This window comes from Protopterus annectens, chromosome 7.part0 (assembly GCF_019279795.1).
Source record: "Protopterus annectens isolate FY-2018-M chromosome 7.part0, PAN1.0, whole genome shotgun sequence".
In the NCBI taxonomy this organism is placed as follows: domain Eukaryota; kingdom Metazoa; phylum Chordata; order Ceratodontiformes; family Protopteridae; genus Protopterus; species Protopterus annectens.
In genome coordinates, this window is record NC_056739.1 from 906874149 (window position 1) to 906896460 (window position 22312).

The 22312-nt window shown below is 38.2% G+C and overlaps 1 protein-coding gene across 1 annotated transcript in view; it reads left to right on the forward strand.

Moving 5' to 3' along the window:
- CACNA1D (calcium voltage-gated channel subunit alpha1 D) overlaps positions 1 to 22312 on the forward strand; it is a 5051180-nt gene that overhangs the window by 4087074 nt on the left and 941794 nt on the right. Inside the window, exon 37 of the mRNA XM_044077483.1 lies at positions 3987 to 4089. Coding sequence (XP_043933418.1) covers positions 3987 to 4089 — 103 coding nt within the window. The remainder of the gene's footprint in view (positions 1 to 3986; positions 4090 to 22312) is intronic.

Sequence of the window (22312 nt, forward strand, 5' to 3'; positions counted from 1 at the left end):
TTCTTTAGGCCCATCTAATGCATATGTGCCTTAAATGGCAAACAGACATGTTCTCAGATGTAGCATACCTCACAAGACTGAAAATGGAGGATAGAAAGAAGTAAAATGAAAATGTCTGCCATGGAGAGGCTACAAGTGGGGGGTTAAGGGGGAGAATCAGCGTAACCTATATGCATCTACACAGTTTGGTGACATTAAATTTACAAGGGTGGTATATAGCAACTTTGTATTTTTCACTGACTCTATCTGTAAGGGGGGGGACTGCTGCCCCCTTAATCCCCTACTTGGTGCATATTAACAGTATACATTCCATTTCAGTCATTTCTTAGCATTTCAATTTTTATTTCTGTAATTACATTCCTATGTTTACTAAAAGTTCAGTTTTCATTTTGCTTCACTTAAAAGCTGTAGTAGACAAAGCCATGGGCATAGCCAAAAAAGTCTGTCAGGTAATGGAACTACTCCCCATCCTGTGTGAAAGCTGCAGCGTGGTACATCTTTAAAAAATAACAAAGAGCTAATTGTTAAGTAACAAATTGTGGGTATCACATTTTGTGTGTGTGTGTGTGTGTGTGTGTGTGTGTGTGTGTGCGTGTGTGTGTGTGTGTGTGTGTTTCTCCATGTGTTAGCTGTAAATGACTCAAAATATGTGTTGGGGATTGGACAAAGACAGATAAGTATGATCTTGTGTAAATTTGCACAGCTATGTTTTGATGTGATTTTGCACATTTTTATTGTCTAAAAGTAATGTTGAATTCTTTTGAACATGATTCTATGGGTTTGTCTTGTGTATAGGTACTTTCAGTGGCTTATTGTTACTAAGAAATGAGACAATGTGCTGTTTCTGAACTACAGCTTGTGTCCGCAACATAGCAGAGAAATTTATGGAATGGAGGACTTGGAGGTTGGTAGCCTTTTTGAAATGAGAAAAACCTGGTAACACTTGAAAAGTGTTACTTTTGTGACTTGGAGCAGAGGGAACATTAAGGGAACGTTAAGGTAGAATGGCCAGCCTAAATCATGTTTCTTGTGTGTTACCAGTAAAAGTGAATAAAGCCATTAAAGTAAGGGAAAAGTGGTATGCCAATATAGTAGAGTATGTGGATTTCTTATGTAGACTGGTAATACATAAATTACAAGTAAAGGGGAGTATGCTGTATAAAAAGTTAGAAGAGTATGTTTATTTAGTAGGAGGAAGAGACAACAGAGTATTTTTTTGAAATGTGAAAGAGTGGTGAAACTCTGGAAGAAGTGTGAAGAAATTTTTTGGAGAATGTCAATGACATGATATAGATATGAAGAATATGAATATGTATGGGCATTATAAGAAAAAGAAATAATATGTGAGAAGGGTAGATAATTTATTTTATGTAATACATGTTATTTAGAATGAAAGACTGAATGAAATTGTGTTTAATGGAAAATGAATTTTGGGAAATATGTTGCAAAAAATCAGATTATGGTTGTGGAAGTAGGAATGGGGTCATGTATGGAAGAGTAACAGTGAGGATGTTATAAAAAATGAAAAATAAAAGAAATAAAAACCCATATACATATGCTGGTAGATATGTAAAGCTTGTAAATAATGATACTATGTTGTGATAAATAAAGGGCCCCTACTCTTTTCTAAGGTTGTTGTGGAATCTTTTCAATCCACGTGAGTTACCACTAACTCAGACAGAAGAGACTTTAGGTTAACATCTCATTTGAAGGTAAACACACTCAGAAGTCAAGCCAATAACTGAAGCTGGTTATCTTTTGTTTACATTGTGGCATTTTTCTTGACAATAGTAGGGTACTGCTCAGTACTAGTTTCACACCAGTTTCTGAGTGCGCCATAATATCATTCTTCATGTGATCCAAGAACGTATATCTCAAGTCATTCACTCCCATATACACAATGACCATACCATATGTGTACTTAGGGTTAAGGGACTTAAGGGCTCTAATGACACTGTGGATGCTGACCCATGAGAGGTAGCTAACAGTCACTCTATTCTTGCTCATTGTGGTGAGTGGTACAGTTGTGTGTTTGATAATGGAGTCACCTTTGACTTACACATTGTGATATGTACTGTCTCAGCCTTGTTGGCTTAAGGGCTTTAGCCTGTCAGTTGAGTAACCCCTTTTGGCATTTGTGCTTTATGTAGAATCTATGTATGTTAGTGTGATGCTAAATATCCTTTATACCAAAACTTCATCTAGGAGGCCTTTGTGGTTTAGGAAAAAAAATGTACCTCAACATAAGAATTATTTGTTTGCCTAGGATGTGGTGGGCATGGTTGTGTGAGGTGCTAGGTATGGTGTACAGTCTCTGAAGAGAGAGTAACCATCAGGGTTTCTAGATACTTTCACCTGTCACATATGTAATTGTTTGTAGGAATATGTTGCATTTTTGGCAGGATAGGAAGGGTACATCACGTAGGCCGCAGTGGTGCAGCGGTGAGCATTGTCGACTCACAGCAAGAGGTTCTCCCGTTCGATTCTCGGCTGGAGCGCCTTCTGTGTGGAGAATGCATGTCCTCCCCACGATCGAGTGACACTAAAGACATGCAGGTAGGTGCGAGCGTGAATGGGAGTCGGGCTGGTAACTCGGCACTGTAAAAATCCACTGCCAGTCATGAGCGGACCGGAGTTCCGCTGTGGTGACCCCTAACCAGGAAAAGCCTAAAGACTTTAGGAAGGGTACATCACATTTACAACTTTTAATGATTCACATTATGAATGTTGCTCATTTCTTTTTGATCCTTTATATGTCCTTCTTGCCATGAGAATAATAATCCTCAGCCATGGCCATGAACTTTCTTGTATGGAACAGCCACTAGGGTTTAACGTGTGACAGATTTTTGTCTGTTTTTCTTCTTTTAGTCAAAACAGAATAAAAATGTGTGATACTTTTGGTCACATGCATTTTTGTTTTCCCTTTCAGCTGTGATAAAATTATTATTGCATTAAAATTTCCATCAGTATCTGTCTTCCTGTCTTGTGTTACGATGCAATGAATTATACAGTTGTATTCACAGAATTGCCCTGTTGATTCACATAGGGATAGTGATATATAGCCTTCATCTTTCTTGTTTGTCTTTGTCTCTTATACACAAGTGCTATACATTTAGCAGTGAAAATGGTTGGGGTGGGTCTGTATTACTACAGCAAAAGTCCTTTAAGTTGAACACCTCTCCATCGACACAAAACCATCGAAATTTACTTCTGCAAATCGCGGAATTTTTCCCAGGGTAAGGAAGTTGTTGGCCAACTCCACAACTTTCCCCTTTTCCCTACTGTAGTGCGATCTCGGAATTAGTATATATAGTTAGGGGGTTTGAGGGCGAAGCCCCCACTTTGGTGGGTTTGATTTAGTGCGGTGTGTGTTCCATTGTGGTACACGGCAATTGCTACATTTCCCCGGGAAAAATTCTGCAATTCATAGAAGTGAATTTCAACGGTTTTGCATCGATGGAGAGGTGTTTTTGGCGTGAAGGTATTTCGATGTAGTAATATAAACCCGGTTGGAGTTTAGCATAATGGTTAAAGTGTTTGCCTCACAAACGCAAGGTGTACAGAGTTTTATTCTTATCTTTGGGGAAGCTGGCTAGGCTTAAAATGGCACACAAAGGCAGCTAGCCTAGTAATTTCCTATGAACGTGTGTGTGTGTGTGTGTGTATTTATTTATGTGTGTTTATATATGTGTATGTATGTATTTCTGTTTATACGTACTTTGAACAATCTTTCCTAGTTACCTAGTTTTCCATAGTGTTGTATACAAAGTTGGTGTGATTTATCATTTTTTTGGTAAAACTTTTGTGTTGTATTTCAGACTATATCACAGCCATAGCATTGAACCTGAAGCACTGACTTGCATCATTTTTTTCAACAAATGATTTACTTTTGCATATACTTTGAAAACATATTTAAGAAGTTAAGTGAGCAATTAGTTTACATAGTAATCCATATTAATAGTTTTATTTCTTTATATTTATTACAGAGATTAGTAGCCATGAACATGCCACTAAATAGTGATGGAACTGTCATGTTTAATGCCACATTGTTTGCTTTGGTAAGAACAGCTTTAAAAATTAAAACTGAAGGTAAGTTTAATTTCTGCTTCAGGATCTTTAAGTCCGTTAGAAATGTGCCTGTGTATCGCTGAGCAATGTAGCAGTTTACTTCTAGGGAAACGACAGTTAATACATATTATTTAAGTACTTTTGTCTGCTCTTTCATTATTACTGGGGCAGCTTTTTCAGTGAACCTTAAAATATACAATAGTCATTGTCATACTGTAAATACTTTAGTTTGCTATACTTACTGGTGTTATTTTTCTGCACTTTCCCATGAATTCAGTTTTGGCAACTAAATTTCAATATTAGCAGTTCTGCCAAAGATCATTGATCATTTAAGGAAAGGATACCTTTTTTGAGGTGTCAATAAGTCTTATTTTTCCATAAAGTGCATTGTTTTGTCTTGTCATTGTACCGTCTCTGAAGCCCCCCATTAAACTCCAGGCCATTGATCAAGTTTTTTTTAATCAAGGAAATGTAGCATTTTAGTCTTACTGAAAAAAAAAATCCAGAACCTCAGTGGGATTTCAACTTTGTTCTGGAAACCTTGATGAAACCTCCTTCCCACCATTTTTTTGATCCCTGCAGACCTCATTGTTACTGGCCTGGCCCCCAGCTCCCCAGTTCTACTCTGAGTCTACCAGCCATTTTCCAGAGTACCCCTCCCCCAGACCTCCACCAGTGTTGCTGTGTTGGTCATGCATCTTTAGGGCGTCCTGGGTGGTCCACCATCTGTGCTTCTGTCCAGTGATTTTCTTTTCTCTGTATTATGTGCTCTACTCACTTTTCACTCTCCCCTCCTACCATGCTCGTTGGTCATGTCTAAGGGCAACTCCCATCTTTGGACCACGCTTCCCTTTAGAGAGCATAACCAACAAGCACCATGTCCCCTCAGAATGGACATGCCTATCCCTTGCAGCCTGTCATTTGCCTGAGCCACTAATAAAACCAAGGTCGGCTGGGATGTGGCTAGGGCTTTATCACTCTATGGCACTGGAGAAACCCTGAAACCCACTCCCATTTTGAACTGATTTATTATTTTTATATTTATTGATTTAACATTTGTTACATGGGCATTTTAACTTGTCCAAAAATCCTTTTCAGAGAAGCCAGACAATACAAATAAACCTACAACAGAATGTAGAACTTTTTACACAGAAATTTACATAGGCATTGGCAGTAACATAGATGTAGATATAGTAAAATATTGAATTTTTATTTAAGCTTAGATCATTTGAATTTTCAGGTCGGTACATTTCATTAATGACAGCGCAAATTAGTTATATTCTTAATTATTAATTAAAATTAGTTTAATTCCAAAGAAGCATTTCAATGAATATAATAAGAGCTGAACTGTTATTATGCCAGTAGATAGAATACATAATTGTTCCTTGCTTTATAGCTGTTTTCTTGCCCACATTTCTGTATCATTTACAAACTGTGGTGGTGGTGCTGCGGTAGCGTTGTCGCCTCACAGCAAGACGTTGTGCCGTTCGATTCTTAGCTAGAGAGTCTTCTGTGTGGAGACATGCGTGAATGGGCGTACCTTCGTTGAAGGTTGTGCGTCAGGGCTGGCAAACTTGGCACGTAAAAATCTGCTACTAATCATTAGCGGACCGGAGTTCCGCTGTGGTGACCCCCTAACCAGGAAAAGCCGAAAGACACAAACAAATTTTTGTATCATTTACAGGCATGCTGTTTTATCAGATTTTTAGGTGTAGTTCGAAGCTAGTAAGTTTATAAACTTGTCTTTATCTTTTTTGGGAATTTGTTCCAACTGTAAGGTGCATTTTTAGAAAATGTTAGTTTGCAAAGGGGTCTAGCTAACAGATTGCCTTCTATTTTTGCAAGAGTATAATTACAATACCCATTAAACAGTCTGGTATTTAGAAACAGACAGTATCTAGTATTAAAAAGCTTGTAAGTAAGGGCGTTTAGTAGTTGCTTGTTTCTTTCTGAAATCATAATCCATCTAACATTCTTTATTGTAGTGTATGGTTTTCTCTGTTGTTAGCTAAGTTGATGAAGCATAGTATTCTACTCTTTGTGGTTTATACTAATGTGTTAGCAGCTGAGTAGTACTAGTGAAGTTACTGGTTTGGAAAATAGTTCTAGTGCTGAAAGTCAGCTTGAAGACTTACATACTTCAGCCTTTTATGTGCCATGATTATTCTTCACAAAAACAATAAAACATGTATGGCTGAAGCATAAGGCGCTTTGTATGTTGGGGACTTCCAAGATGGCTGCACACTGCATTGAGTAACAGCTTTATTTCAGCTCTCCCAGTGTGAAAACAGAAACTCAGATGAGAGAGCCAGTAAACTCATCATTTTCTGTAAATTTCAAATTGGCTAGTAAGTGCATTGCCTGGATGCCAGCAAAAAAGAAATTCAGAGAACCTGAAAAAAATCAGTCACAGAAGATGAGGAAAAAACACTGACTGGGAAGAATTCTGCAGCTGTTCAGCAAAAATCAGTGCACGCTCCAGCTTTTGTACAAGACATGACTTCCAGTAACATAGAGGAAAAAAATAAGTCAAATGTACTCAGACCTGATTAAAATAAGCAAAGCAGCGATGGAGTACTTCAACTCAAATAACAAAAGGCTGGAAAAAATGGAAGAATCTTTAAACGGATATTCAGAAAAGGTTATAAAAGTGCAAAAATCAGAGGTCAAAATGAAGAAAATGCTGGCTGAATATGGGACTGCTCAAGAAGAGATGTTTCAAAGAATAATAGAGTTAGAGGACACAACACCTAGGGAAACGCTTTTATTTTATGCTGTACCAGAGAAGCTGACAGGAACAGACAGTATTAGTTTTATGAAAGCACAACTAAGCAACAGGACTGGTATCCAACAACTGGATTTGTCAACTGAAAGGTCACATCACGTGTATGCTCCAGATATGGCCATGAGAAAGCAACCTAGACCTTTAATAGTAAAGACGCAATCCTACCAGCAGAATATGTTGATTCTGACAACATTGTGCTAGAAGGACAAAGTACTAAAAGTGGAAGACAGTAAAGTGTTTCTGGAAAATTATTACATTCACTGTGCACCAGGCAGAAGAGGAGTAAATTTATTCCAGTAATCAGGGAGATTTAAGCTGCTGTACCCAGCTATCTTCAGAATATTCTTTCCTGGAGGGAAAAAAATCATTTTTTGATGCAGCACATGCAAAGGCAGAAATACAAAATTTGTCCAACAAAAAGTGAGCGGTGAATCAGAAGGAGATTCTGCGTCTTGTTCTTCTGGTAATAAAGACAACAGAGAGACTGTGGCAGCAAAATCTTTTCCAGTGTTTCAATGGAAAATGCTTGAGAGACAGAAAAAAGCACAAGACTTGACAAGAAGAATCAAGAGTATATTGGAAAGGAAGCAAAGACTGGAGTTGGGAGATGAAGATAAACAGGAATAAAACCAGCAACTCAGAAACTGACAATTTGTGAAACATTAAAGAAGAAGAAAACCTGTAAATATTGGACTTTTTTGACTTTGTTAAACTTCTTGGGTACTCCAAAGCATTTGCCCTACTTCATGTCATTAATGTTTGGAGGAACACTTAGGAGAGGGGAAGAGGCAGAAAAGACTTAGCTGTAAGTAAAACAGAATTTTATTTTTAACAGTAATATCTTTATAGTGCATGAGATAATCTGCATGGTGTGAAGTAAAATTTTCTCAGTTATTTTCCAGTATAATGGGAATACTAAAGTAAACAGTGCTCCTGTTTTTTTCTCTTCTTTTCTCTTTCTCCTTGTTTGGTTTTAAGAAATGTAGGCACTGCAGTATAAAAAAAAAAAAAAAAAAAAGAGAAAAGAAATACTCTGGTCAAAAGAGTATGACACAAGAAAAATATATGTATTTTTTTCTCATTCTTGCACAGGGGAATGGATGGGTTAAGAGCATTGGATTGATTTAGTAACGAGTTTTAAAAGAAAACAAATCAATAAAAAATAACATTGAATATAATAAAGCTTTCCTCTACGAAATAAATAAATAAATGCCTGTAGAAGCAACTTTGTATCTGGTTCTTATGTATCCAAGGAGACAATATGGTAAAAAGCAATAAAGCAGAATACTTTCTTTTAATGGCTAGTAGATAACGTTTTCTGAAAGCAGTCAAATATTTCCCTTTCTGGGAGAGCAGTAAAGATAAGACAAAACCATACAGCACTTAGTAGAAGCACAGGCTGTATCATGGATCTTAACATGGATAACCTTCCTTTTCAGTTAATACAAGTCCGTGAGTGTGGCTGTGAGTTTGAGATAATTGTTCATGTTAGGAAGGTAAAACTTCAGTATATGAAGATGTACATAGTCTTCTGTGTTAGCATTAAGTTAATAGGTTTTAAGGGTGTATTGGGGATGTATTTGTTTTTTTTGTTTGTTTGTTTTTTTGAGGTCTTTCAGTAAAACAGAACATTTTGTAAGATGTGACATAGGCTCAAATAGATATGACAAGAAACAACTGTATAAAAGATCAACCTGCCAAACATTAGTGTTTGCATGTAACACAAAAGCTGGAAATAGATACTTAACAAAAAAACCTGTTACAAATAAAAGGTGGTAATAATATTTTTTAATATAATGACACATTCTGTACTATCTTTAAATGTTAATGGTCTTACAGATATATACAAACAAGAAAGAGTAATGAACTATATTTAAAAATGTAGAGTGCAAATAGCTATGCTACAGGAGTCACATTTGGAAAGAACTGAACATGGGAATTTGATAAAGAAAGGTTTTTTGGACAGTTATTCAGCAGAATACCTGGGACAAAGGAAAAGAGGAGTGCTTATATTAATTGTAAGAGGAGATCCAATAGCGATAGAAGAGGATAAACAAAGATAGTAATGGTAAATTTGTAGTACTAAGGGGTTTTGGCAAGGGAGGAGGATTACACTGACATTAATTTATATTCCACCTAAAACTGCTATAATGGAGCTCAAGAAATTCTGCGAGAAATAATCAATTTTCAGTAGGGAATATTACTTATAGGTGGAGACTGGAATTTGATTTGCAGCAGTGAAGATGTGTCTGGGGGCCTAGGTGGGAAAATATAACACAGGAGTATAGATTCTTGAAGAAATTTATGAAAATGTTTGGCATGGAAGGTGTCAGTTCAGTAGTGGAAGTTTGGAGTGAATTTACATATTATTCCCCAAGATACAAAAACTGGGTTAGGCTAGACAGAATTAAGATTTCACAGGAACATGTGCATTTAATTGAAAGTTTTGATTCGTATGCAGTAACTATTTCAGATCATGCACAAATAATAACTAATATAAAAACACAGGGTAATGAAATAAAAATAAGACACTGGTACTTTTCCACCTATCTGTTGAAAAGAGAGGAATTTAGGGACTACGTAGTGGAAATAATTCAGGAGTTATTAGAGAAGATAGAAATTTCTTCTGACAGTATAGCTAGCAAATGAAATAACATTAAAGTGGAATGTATGTATAGGGTGGAAATAAAAGAAAGAGACATATGGTTAAGAGCAACAGGAATTATTCAGAGGTACTGACAAGTATTACAGAATAGGGGGAATCTCACAAAACAAGAAGAGGAGCAATTGCAGAATGCTAAACAGATAACAAAGGATTACCTTAATAATATGCATGAGTTTAGAAAGTTTACTGTTAAGCAACTGTTTTTTGAAAATAATGCCAGAGTACAAAAACTTTTAGCACAATGACTTAGGCAACAAAAAGTAGAAAGGGTTGTCACCAAGCTTAGGGAGCTTATAACAAGGAAGATCCTGTAGATGTACTAGAAATATTTTCAGAAACTTTATGAAAGTCCCTATAAAGCAGGGAAATATGGAGATCAAGAAAGGTACAAATGGAAGTGTTTATGGAATAATTAAATATGCCAAGATTTAGAGGTAGATGAAGCTCAATTACTAAAGTTTGGATAGGAGGAGATGACATAAAATGATGATGTATAACCAATCAGGAGGAAAGTCCACAAGAATAAATGGTATTCCTGTGGAAGTCTGGAAGCTGGGAAGGAAAAAACTGATAAAGATTTGGAAGGTTTTGTTTAACAGTATTTTAAGAGAAGGAGAAGCACCAACATCCAGGGAGAAAGTGGTGGTGGCTGTAATATCTAAAGAGGGTAAACACCCATCAGATCTAGCTTCTTACAGGCTCATTTCAATCCTAAACCATGATTATAACGTGCTTTTGTCTATAATGGCTAAAAGAATTGCAAATGTGATGCCAAAATTGATAGATATGGATCAATGTGTTTTTTTGTGGGGAGGCAGACATTTGGCAACATTAACAGAACATTATGCAGAAAATGCCCAATAGCAACCAGAATACCTCTGCAAACACAGTAAAGGCAAACAAAAATCCAGAAAAAATGCTGAGGTTAGGCTCCAGTGTCCAAATCAAAGTAAAAAAGCAGTCTTCAGTCTTCAGTCTGCATACACCTGAGGAAGCAATATGTGAAAGCGCTTGTGTGACAATAAAGAAGACTTCTTATACTTTTATTCCTCGATTCAAGTCTGCTTTTTTACCTTTATTGAAGACTGAAGACTGCTTTTTTACTTTGATTTGGACACTGGAGCCTAACCTCAGCATTTTTTCTGGATTAACAGAACATTGATGATCCAGAGGGAAATCGAGTATAAGAAAACGCCACTGTTGTTGGTGGGTCTTGATACAGAGAAAGCATTTGACAGAGTAAGCTGGAAGTTTATGATCAGAGCAATGGAAGGATTGCATTCCCTGATAAGTTATAAGGTTGATTAGGAGAATATATGACTCATCGGAGTGGGTGGGTTCCTCCCAAATAATTTCTGTTTGTGCAGAGTAACCAGACAGTGGTGACCTCTTTCTCCTTTGTTTTTTTGCACTACGTTTAAAACCACTGGCAAAGAAAACAAGAGACTCAGAAATTCAAGGATATAATTAGTATGGTAGTCAAGAAAAGCTGTCTCTATCTACAGGTGATATTTTTTACTAGATAAAACCAGAAAAGGACATTTCAGTTTTGTGGAACATTTTGAGGCAGTTTCAGATCTTTTTTAGGATACAAAATTAATGAAGCTAAAAGAAAGGCAATAGCTGTAAATTATGTACCCACACATGAATTGGTTCAGCAATATCCATATTTATGGGGACATGATAAAATGAAGTAATTAGGAGTATGGATTAAAAAGGATTCTGGTATGTCAGGTAAGGATATGTGGAAGGAGACTAAACAAAAGATAATACAAATATTGAGAAATTGGAAGGTTTGTTATATGGATATGGATAGCAAGATACAAGCAGTTAAAATGTTTTTAGTCCCTTTAGTTTTATGCACAGGCCTGGCATATTATCAACTAGAGGAGAAGTTGTGGATAGCAGTTAATAAAGAGATGAAGGATTTATCTGGTAGGAGAAGATGGCAGAAGTCAAGTGGGATAAGCTGATTCTTCCAATTGAAGAAGGTAGTTTGGGATTACCTGATTTGAAGGTGTATTTCAGAGCCACACAGTTAAGGCTCCTATGCATAGCACAAGCAGAAACCTATAATTCAAGGTGGAAAGGGATGATGATGAAACAGGGGTGAAGCTCAAGAAACAAGGAAAGACTGGGATTTTGGATGTAGATCCTTAAGGAGAATAACAATAATTATACAGAATATTATATTCATAAAGTAGCAGAACGTATTCTAAGAACTAAACCAACATGGGAATGGAGAAAGGAGATTCTGCCAATAGGGATGACTGCAATTAGGGATACAGACAGTAGGCAAGAGGGAGCTGCAATTTATTGGAGAAAACTGTCAAAAGAACCAATGTATTGGGAGAAAATAATTATGGAAAGGTAATTGAATGGGAAGAGGCCAAGAATTTATTTGGACTGTAGGCAAAAGATTCCCTTCCCTCTCGAGGACTGATATTTGAGTTCAAGCAGAGAGAAAGAAATCAGTGGATCCTAAGCGAAAGACCAGCAGTGGTAGATTTTTTAGTAGAATTTAGAACAGAGACTGGGGTTAAAAAAGAAATAATTAGTAGACCTTACAAAATATTGCAAGAATCAATCAAGAGGAGGTTTGAAAGGATTGGGAAGAGAGACTGGATAAGGAGTTCACAAAAAAAAGTGGGGGGATATATGCATGCCTCCCAAATATACAACAAAAGCTAGAAGATTTAGGATCTTTTCTTGGAAGTGTTACATAGGTACTTTATACCTCAAGTAGACTCCAAAGAATTTTTCCTCAGGTAGATAGCAAATGTTGGAGGTGTGATGGGGAAGAAAGAGGTAATTGGAAATATATTTGCTTGGAGTATAATGAGTTGGCAGACTTTAAAGTTTCCCTGCAGACTGCTCTGCCAGAGGTACTGGGTGACCAAATTGGTGAAACTAAAGAAATTATTTTTTTGAGCTATGATACAGAATCAGAAACTGCCTAGACATAGTAAGGCCTTGCTGAGTATAATTATTGTGGCTGCCAAAAACGCAGCTACTAAAAAAGGGAAATCAAAGTCTAAACCAACTTTACTGTAAGTAATGAATAAAGTAACAGAGATAAAAGCAACTGGGATTGGGATCTTTAGAAAAGGGTAGGAGCAAATTACATAAAAAATGGGAATTGTGGGAACCATACATGCATAAGAGGAAGGAGGTTTAAAGAAGGCAGGATTTGAATGAGCTATATAATGTTTGACAATGACTGGATAGATTATAAGTGATGTAAAATGTTTGCAACTACAATTATGTCAATATGGTTTTTGATGTGTAATAGTTGAAACTAAAATGATGTCAATATGGTTTATTTTCACTTATATAAATGTATGATTGCGTGTGCCATATGTGATAGTTTAATAAGATATTTCTTGTTTAAAAAACAGCACTTTATATGTTCATCATTAGATCACTGTTGCAGCAGCCTAAGCAATTTGGGACATAACCTACGTAGGACTGAAAGACTGGCCAGCTTCTAAAGACTTAGGACACCTTCCACACACCCTAACCAAAGTACAGCTCAAGGACAATGGTGTAAATTCAATGGTTAGGGTTGCAAACCTTCAAAACTTTCTTGCTGATGAAGACCACTCTCTTCTGCACACTTTGAGTGAGCAATGGTCAGTTAGCACCTCTTCAGAGGTGGGCAGGTAAGTATCTTGTTGGAGAATAATTTCCAATTTTACCATTTTTTGTTAGGAAAAATTTTAACTTTTCTTTCAAAGTTTGTTGCTATGGGCTTGGGCTGTTATTTTTGGTGGTAATCACTTACCTTAAAACTTAACTTTTTAGTCATGAGGCAAGGCCAACTTACCAAGGATTTGCTACCCACTTTTCAGACACTTTTTCAGTAGAGTCATGGACCTAGGTCCCAGCTTCATTGTTGTGCTATCCTTGATCCTCAAGAGGTGGAATTTTGTAATGAGAGGCTTCAGTCTTGATGATAGCTTCCTTTTTGCCTTGGTGCCAGTGACTGACTCTGCCTTAGCCATATCAGGTTCCTGGGATCACTCATCTGTTTCTGTCTGTTCCCTTGTGCTACTTGTCGGGAAGCCACTAAAGACTAAGAGTCAGGCATGTCCTCTGTAGCTATAAATAACCACAGAAGAAGAACCATTTCCAAAAAACGACTCAGCCAGTAGATCCAAAAATGAAGACATTTATTATAGTAGTAGCTTATCAGCACAACCTTGACTTCTCTCTAGCACCTCGACAAATGCCTTTAACAGAGTACAACCACATCAGTTTTCAACTTCATTTATATATTAAAACAAAGTCAATAAAACAATTAAGAACAACTCATTACAAGAGCCGTTTCCAATTAAGCATCTGTTCTGTTCTCTGTAGCTGTTCAGCTGTCCTTTTCAGGCAAGGAAGAACCACTTGTCAGTAGTGGAGTGGGGAAAGCATGTTGTTCCTTCACCTAGCTGATCCAAGGAGCTTGATTGAAGGGGAAAGGACCATTCTTCATTAATGTGTCTTTTTCTGGGGGGGGCTGTGTTTGGAAAAGGAAACATAAAGCTTGGCATTTTTTCCAGCTGTTTCCCCATCACCTACAGCATATAAGGAGAACTGGCTGGGCTTTGCAAAAGGTTTATTTAAAGCTTTTTATGCTTTACATTTTGACTCTTCCTTTCATTTAAAAAGAACATATTTTCATCTCATTGAGGTTCTGATTCTCATCCTGAGGGGACATAATTTATACTTAGACTGTGTTTCTCAAGATGTTCATTATTAGATCAGTGCAGTAGTCTAAGGTATACTGAGTTGTATCCTGTGTAGAATACAACAGATGCCAGTTTCCAAAGCTTTAAGGCACCTTCCAAGCACCCAGACTCTTGATAGGTTGACTGGTGAAAATCAGTAGTGAGAGCACCAAACCCTTCAGTACTTTCCTGCCGCTGAGTAGCACTTTTCTTTCAGATGTCAGTGGTCACCTAACATATTTCCATAGCTGGACAGATAAGTTCCATTTTGGGGGGAAAACTTCCTTGTTTTTATTAAGAAAAATAGTAATTTGTAAAAGAACTGTTTAAATTTTACTAGGGTGAATTTTTTTTTTGGGGGAGGGGCAGTTACAGGACATTGTTAGTTAAGCCTGTAACCTTTCATTTTAATGAAGTTTACTTTATCTTTTATCAATAATAATTTTATAAAATATCTGTATGTGTTTATATCTTTCTATGTGTTTGGTCAAGTGTGCTTTGTGCTTGTCACCATTATTTTATACCTGCCTTTTATTGATGTTTGCTGATATTGTTAACCATGTTTTAGGCTTCTTTCTTGGCTTAACCATGTAACAATTTACTGGTTCTTCCTTTCTTCCTTCCTCCAGATACAAGAAAAAAAAAATAATTAGACAGCCTTTGCCACTTCAACAAGTTACTTCTCTGCATCGGTCACTGATGGATGACCTTGCAATGGTTATTTCAGGTTCCTCAAGCTACTCGTCTTCCCTGATTTTCTGTGGTGTAGTCCCTTCAACCATCATGAACCAGGAGTTAGACACATCATGTTTGACTGTTGGATTGCCCTTTGAGGAAATGGGAGAACCACTGTTGTCAGTCTCTCAAGATGGAGTAGGGAATTTTTCTGTGCCTTGCCACAGACCAATATGCCTGTTTCCTGAGAGATGTCTCTGACACTAGTTGGGCTGACACTTTAGATTTTCCTTTCAAAAAGAAGAGGAAAGTGAAACATTTATCTTCCTCTGCCTCTCTTACCCTGAACAGGGAAATTTATTGGGCTTAGCTCAGGAAATTACTTCAAACTCTTAACCCCTCACATTCTAATTCAGAGAGAGAAAGATTTTTTTCTGATCTGATGTTGTTTTTTTCATTAATTCCTCAGACAGTTGGTTTCAGATACAACTTCGAGTCTAACTTTGGCCACTTTTCAGACTTTTGCTCAGTAACTCAAGCCATAATCCTGTGTGAACCCTGTATTACTTCAGATGTCTTTTTCCACTTCAGTGACCAAACATCATGGTTTTGCTTAGCTCAGGCTAGAGTAGTTAGTTAAGTGGTTATTTTCACTTATATTATTCTAGTTTCTTCTTCTACCTTCCCCTGATGTATTAAGTAAAAAAAAAAAAAAAAACAGTAGTTGTAGCACTCCTTATAGTGTTAGGTGCGTTTGACCTTGTAGGCATCTGGCCTTTGTCTTCTTAGTTCTTTCCTCCTTTCCCTTCTCCTATACTTTGAGTAGCCTTTCTTAACCATTATTGGTATTTTTTTCTTCTGAAAAGAATTGTAGTAATTACCATTGCAGATATTTGTATTTCATCTTTTTGTCTTTTTCTACTAATGTCTGAGAAGCCCATTGGCTTTAAGAAGTGCTTCTCTTGCTGGCAGAAGATGCCCATGCTGAATGAGTCTGCTATCTAGGAGCTGGGCATCTGAATGCCGAATGTGAAATCTGTGTTGGGTTTAATCACAATTTGCTGGTAGAGCCCAAAAATAAGTTAGTATTGAACAGATTGTTGCCTTCTTTGTCATCTTCAACTTCTGGAGCTTCCCCTCCATTAAGAAGCTGATGGAGAAGCCCAAAGGAGATTCTTCAAGAAAAGACAAGGAAAAGTTTAAGGAGTCAAGGAAGCGCTCCCCAACCACTCTCGCTTTTGACTCTGGGATCGCTTCCACCAGAAAAAGTTTGTAAACATTCGGATATGATCTCCTTCATTTCAAAGTCTCCTGTCCCTAGGCACCCATGGCCCTTGCTGGAACCAGTACCATCGAGACTACACTCCCCCTTCTTCCAGGATAAGTCTTGACAGAATTTCAGACCTCCATTCACTTCATTATCTCTCAGGTCTACTAGGATTCTTACTGAAGCAGATGTGGAGAGAATGATGAAAACATTTCTGAAGACCCAAATTCAGTTGGGAGTCATTCTGTCTCAGTCCCCCCCCATTGAGCCTGCGAGCTTTGCACCACCCCAAGTGATGTTGTTGACTCCTCTTCTGATCCATCCTTTGGCTTTGGAGATAACAGATTTGAAGTTTCCAAGCTTGTCTGTGTTGAATCTGAAAGCTTCGCCATCATCGACCCCAACACTATCTGTGATCCCGACTGTGCTGACTTTTTCAGAGCCAGAGGAATCTCGGAGTCATAGCTCTGAGATTACCTCTGTTTCAAGGCAGGGTCATGGGTATTCTCTGAACCAGCCTGATCAGGTGGCCGAAACCCCTACTAGGGTGATTATGGGTTCTCCCATGGCTTCAGCTTGTGATGCAGCGGAGAGGGTGTTATCCACCTTGGTGGACAGGACATCCTTGCCCCCCTGGTCCCATCTGTCTGCCCTGGGTCCTGAGCCTTTTCATTCTGCCCCATCAGGACAGCCAGTCTGAGCAGGTCTGAAAACAGTCCTCACCCAGGACTCCTCCCAGACTTCCGAGTCTTCACTGGATCTTCCCACCAGGTACGCTCCCCAGAAGCGTAAGTGTGAAAGGAGGCACATTGATTTCCCACAGGAGTCCGTAACAGAAAACTCTGACTTTGATGAAGGGGAGGTGTCCCCCAGATCACCTCTTGAGGGCATCTCATTCAGAGAAATTCTTGAACTTCTGAGAGAGAAAGGTGGTTGGTCTTCCAAAGCCCCTTCACAGGAGGAGTCTGTGTTTCTTGAGGCTTTAAGAACTGGCTCAGCTACATCCTCGGTGGTCCCACCAGCAGATGAAATGGTGGACCTCATTTCATGTCAGACATGGAATGATCTGAATGTCATGGACCCAATCCTTAGGAGGTTGGATAAGTATTTAGTCGCTCCCAAGAATCATGCCCATTTGACCAGGGATCCCCCAGAGGATACTATGATGGTAGCAGCCAACAAAAAGGAGCTTGCTGAAGAGAGTATCCCTCTGTCCATTCTCCTAACATGGAGCCTAAAGCCTTAGACAGGTTTGTGAAGCAAATTTATGCTTCAGTGACTTTTTGTCTTCAGGTTGCTGAATTATCTGTCATATGTTATGAGGTTCCAGAGGAATTTGACCAAGGAACTGTCCGGTTATCTCTCTGGGTCTATGTCAGCAGAGAACAAGAAGACCATTTCTTCGCAGCTGGCCCCCCTGCAGTCCATATTAGACGTCTCCATGTAGTTGATCGCCCATATGAGAGAGGGTGTTTCTAGAGTGGTATGTGCTGGCATTACTGTGAGGAGACATGGCTGCAGGTGCCTCTGTGATTTTGCTGAACCTTTCAAGATATCCTTCATCGATTCACCACTTGATAGATCTACCTTATTTGTGCCCAAGGTGAAACAATCCCTTATGAGGAGTGCACAGGATGGGAAAACTTTGTCTGCTGTTGGGCTACGGTTTTCTACCCCTCAGAAGACCTTTTCACAGAACCAGAAATCAGTATATAAGCATCAGATCTTCTCTTAAAATGCGGAGCTTGAAATAATGTTTCAGCCCTCATTTTTACGCCAAATTTCATTATTATATATGCTTTGGCCTCCCATGGAATACATTTTTTACTATTGAATGGGTTACTTTTTTACATTTATATATAATGATTTACATATGTATTTCTATAAATATGTCTACCCATTCTATTTTAAATGTTTTTATTCATCCAACATACATTTCATTTATCTACATTTAGTCCAATTACGAATGATGATTTTTGATTTTTTTGATCTTTTTTTAATTTATATTACAGTGATTGGTCATTATATTAAATGAAATATCAAATATTTTTCTATATTATGTAATACTTATCCAAGCCCAGGGAAATATATGATATATATTACACATAGTATGGCTCTATATATACAATGAATATATGCTTTATATATATTTCGCTAATATATAGTTTCTATATATATATTTTCTTTTTATACACATTTTTTATTTATACATTGAGACTTCATACAACTATGTACTTTTAAAAATTCTTATTTTTTGTTTTTTAAATATTTCTTTATACAGTAGATTACACATATTTGTATGTCACCTATAATGTATTTATTAGTGCTTGACTTTTACTGCTAATCTATTATTAAATTCTGTAGAATACTTAGTTTATTCTAAATATATTTGAATTGCATGGAAAACTATATGCATTTATATATATATATATATATATATATATTTATTTATATTAGAGTGTTCAGTATATTCATTATTATTTTTATTTCAGGGCTTCATATATTTAAACAACAAGGTTGGCATTGAGTTCTTTATCTATTTAATCATTTGGAATCAGCATTTTTAGCAATATTTAAGCCTACTATGATATTATCTGCTAGAACTAGTTTGTGCTTTTTTAAATGGTCTTAATTGATGTCTTAATAAGTTAATTGGTTTTAATTGAGTACTTTCATTGTATATAAGTGCAGTGTTCTTTATGTAGAAAGTAGATCTGAAGAAGCGTACTGTCCTGTACGTGAAAGCGCTCATCTCTTTTGGCCTGAATAAAGAAGTTTTCTTGTAGCATCGTGGTGGTCGTTACTCTGGTGTTTGCTATTCATATTCTCTTTTTCTACTACAGAGAAGACCTTTGGAAGTTCAGCTAAGGTGTGTTTTATTAGAACCAGAAAGGGGGTAGAAAAATCTGGTTTCCCAAGTCTCAAGGGTTTTCCTAGGACCATTACAGAGAGAGATCAGTTGGGGAGAGGGTCAACTCTGATGGCAGACATTACCACATAGCATAGGAGACCTGCAAAACCAAGGCTTCAGTGGTCCCTTTTCCAAGAAGCCTTTTCAGTGTTCCTGAAGAGTTGCCTAACCTGCTGTATTCTGGAGGCAGTTGGGGGACATTTTATCTCTGCACCTAGAAGCCTTTACATTCATCACCAGAGATGAGTAGGTGCAGGAAATTATTTCCTGAAGTGCGATGTACCACCCTGTCAGAGGAAAGCAGCAACCTTAGTCATTAAAAACTGCCTGTAGAACATTCAAAACTCTCCCACCAGACCAGCAAGAGTTCAAAACTTATTTGAGATTCTTTTTGGTGCCAAAGAAAACTGGGAACCTCAGACCAATCTTGGATTTAAGTCACTTGAACCAGTTTGTCAAGCAGTTGAAGTTCCAGATGGTGATGTTTCAGTCCATTCTTCTGCTTTTGTGGAAGAATGATTGGATGTGCTCAGTAGATTTTCAGGATGTGTATCATCATTGCATCAAGATAGACAGGCAGTCCAGGAGATACCTGCACTTCTGGATGGCAGCCGATCACTTTTCCCAAACCCTTTGGCCTCACCACAGCGCTCTGGGTGTTCACCAAGTGCATGGCAATGGTTGCAGCTCACTTGAGACTGGTAGGATTCTGTGTGTTTCCCTGTGCTGCTGACTGGCACTTCACTACTCCCACCAGGCATGCTTTTATTTGTGCCAGGGACTGCCCGCCCAAGTTTCAGCTGGGCATTACAGTGAACTACAGCAAATCTCATCTTTCCCTTTTCCAAGTCCTGTTGTGCGCCTCAATACAGTTTCCCAGATTGCAAGTCTGCCTCAAGCCAGACTGCTTACATTACAGAAGCAAGTCATGCATGTGTTATCTCTTTGTACACCTCCAGACAGATTGGTTCTTCAGCTCCTTGGTTCCATGGCAGCCATCATTACAGGTATACTGCTAGCAATATTTTACATGAGAGTTCTACAGTGGACACTTGCACTACAGTGGCCATTAATCAGCACTCCATGAATTTCCCTAACCGAATCAGAAGGATTTGCAGAGAGCTTATAAACTGGTGGATTCATGCATAAGTCCTGTCTCGAGGCTGCCCTTATACTCTTCCCTTTTCCAAGATCACTGTACCATGAATGCTTCCCTGCTGGGGGGGGGGGGGGGGGGGGCACTACTTAGAATACACAGTTTAAGGGAAGTGGTTCCCTTTGGAGGCCAATCTTCACATCAGTATCCTAGAGATAAGAGCAGTCCTGTTAATGTTGCAGGTCTTTCAGGATGTTCTCCCTCTAAGGATTATTGCTATACAGACAGACAGACAGACAGACAGAAAACATGTTGGTAGTCTGGTACATCAGCAAAAGGGGGGAACCCATTCCTACCTTCTGTGTCACAAAGCAGTGAGAGTATAGCAGTGAGTGATCTCTTCCGGCTGTTTTCTTCTAGCAACACATATTCTGGATAAGTCCAGAGTACTAGCAGACAGGTTGAGCAGATCTGTTCTGCTCCCTTACTAGTGATCTCTCAAGCCTTCAGTAGTGAAGCAGATATTTCATCAGTGGGGCCAATCAAGCTGCAATCTCTTTGCTCCCCCCCACAATTCCAAGTATAGCAGGTACTTTTCTCTTATTCCCCTTGAAGGGGAATCACCGATAGACTCTGATTTATGATTGCCCCCCAGGTTTACGTTTTGAATATCCACCAACTCCCTTCATTCCAAAATTCCTACAGAAAGCATGGCAAAGAAAGAGCAAGGTAATCCACATCACCCCTTTCTGGCTTCAACAGGTCTGTGGCCTCATCTCTTACACCATCTGTGGGTGCTGGATCCCTATGCAGATCTCTCATCCATCCAGACTGCCTCATTTGGACATACAGTTCCTGAAACTAACCGCATGATCTGATGTTGTCAATTTCATTCATTCCTCAACTGTTGGGTTGAGAATGAAAATGCACAAAACAGATGGAACATTATGATGAGTACATAACTTCTTTGTTTCTGTACTTCCAGTGATGGCTAGACAGTCCAGACTTTACTCTGCAGTTTACCACATTCTTACTTCTTCTGCTAGGAAGGTGTATAAGAGCAAATGGAAACAATTCTGTGCCTGGACTCATGAGAGACAATTAGATCCCTTTTCAGCTCCTATACCAGCTATTCTCAATTTCATTGTATCCAGTTTTCATAGGTTCCACATCCACAACTAAAGATTTCAGAAAATCTAAACAGTTATTTGTTTCCTTTTCAAAGGCTACATTGGGTGAGTCCATGTCAAAAGTAACTTTAGCCAGATGGTTCACTGATTGTATCTCTTATGTTTATGAGGAAAAGGGATTGACTTGACCAAGACCCTTAGGGATCAGTTCATAAGGTCTGTTTCTTGTGGCTGCTGTTTGGGCCAGTGCGCATACATTTATTGATCATTACAAACTGGGCATTTTATGTAGGTATAGGGTAGTGTTTGGCTTCACCAAACTATGGAATATCCTTAAATGAGGATCACCCTGGTTTCACCTAGCTGAAGCCTCTGATCCATCGGTTTAGGAATGGATGAAAATGAGAACTTCATTTACAAAGTTATGTGCTCACCATAATGATGCATTTGTGTATCTTTTTTCATCCTTTTTCAAACTCCCTCCCTCCATTCCCCCTTCCATTAGTGGAAGTTTTTCAATATTGTATCCTAGTACAACCTGGCGGATTTTTATAGTGGTCTTTTTCCTAAGCAAGCTCCAAATTTTTTCTTGTCTCTCTCTCTTTCTCTGTAGAGTTTTTGGATATCATGCACTATACTGCTTTATGCTTATATGCCATTGTTATTGGCTATGGCATTTAAATTGTAGGGGAGAACTCAATCTGAGTTAATACATGGTTTAGAGAGGATTATGGGCAAGGGATGGAGCTTGAGCTACAGAGCCAAAGTCTGAAAGGCATCTGAAGTCGCATCAGAGGTTGTATCCAAATCCCATGGTGAGTACATAACTTTTGTTTTCTGAGGATTCCCAATGTCATTAGCAGGGACTGGATTTAGAGGGAACAAATTCTGTTACTTCACTCGGACAATAGAGTCCATTTCTGAGGAGAATATTTCTTCTGATTTTCCTGCTGAAGAGTTTTCTTTTTCTGAAACCATTTCTAGAATGATTCAATAT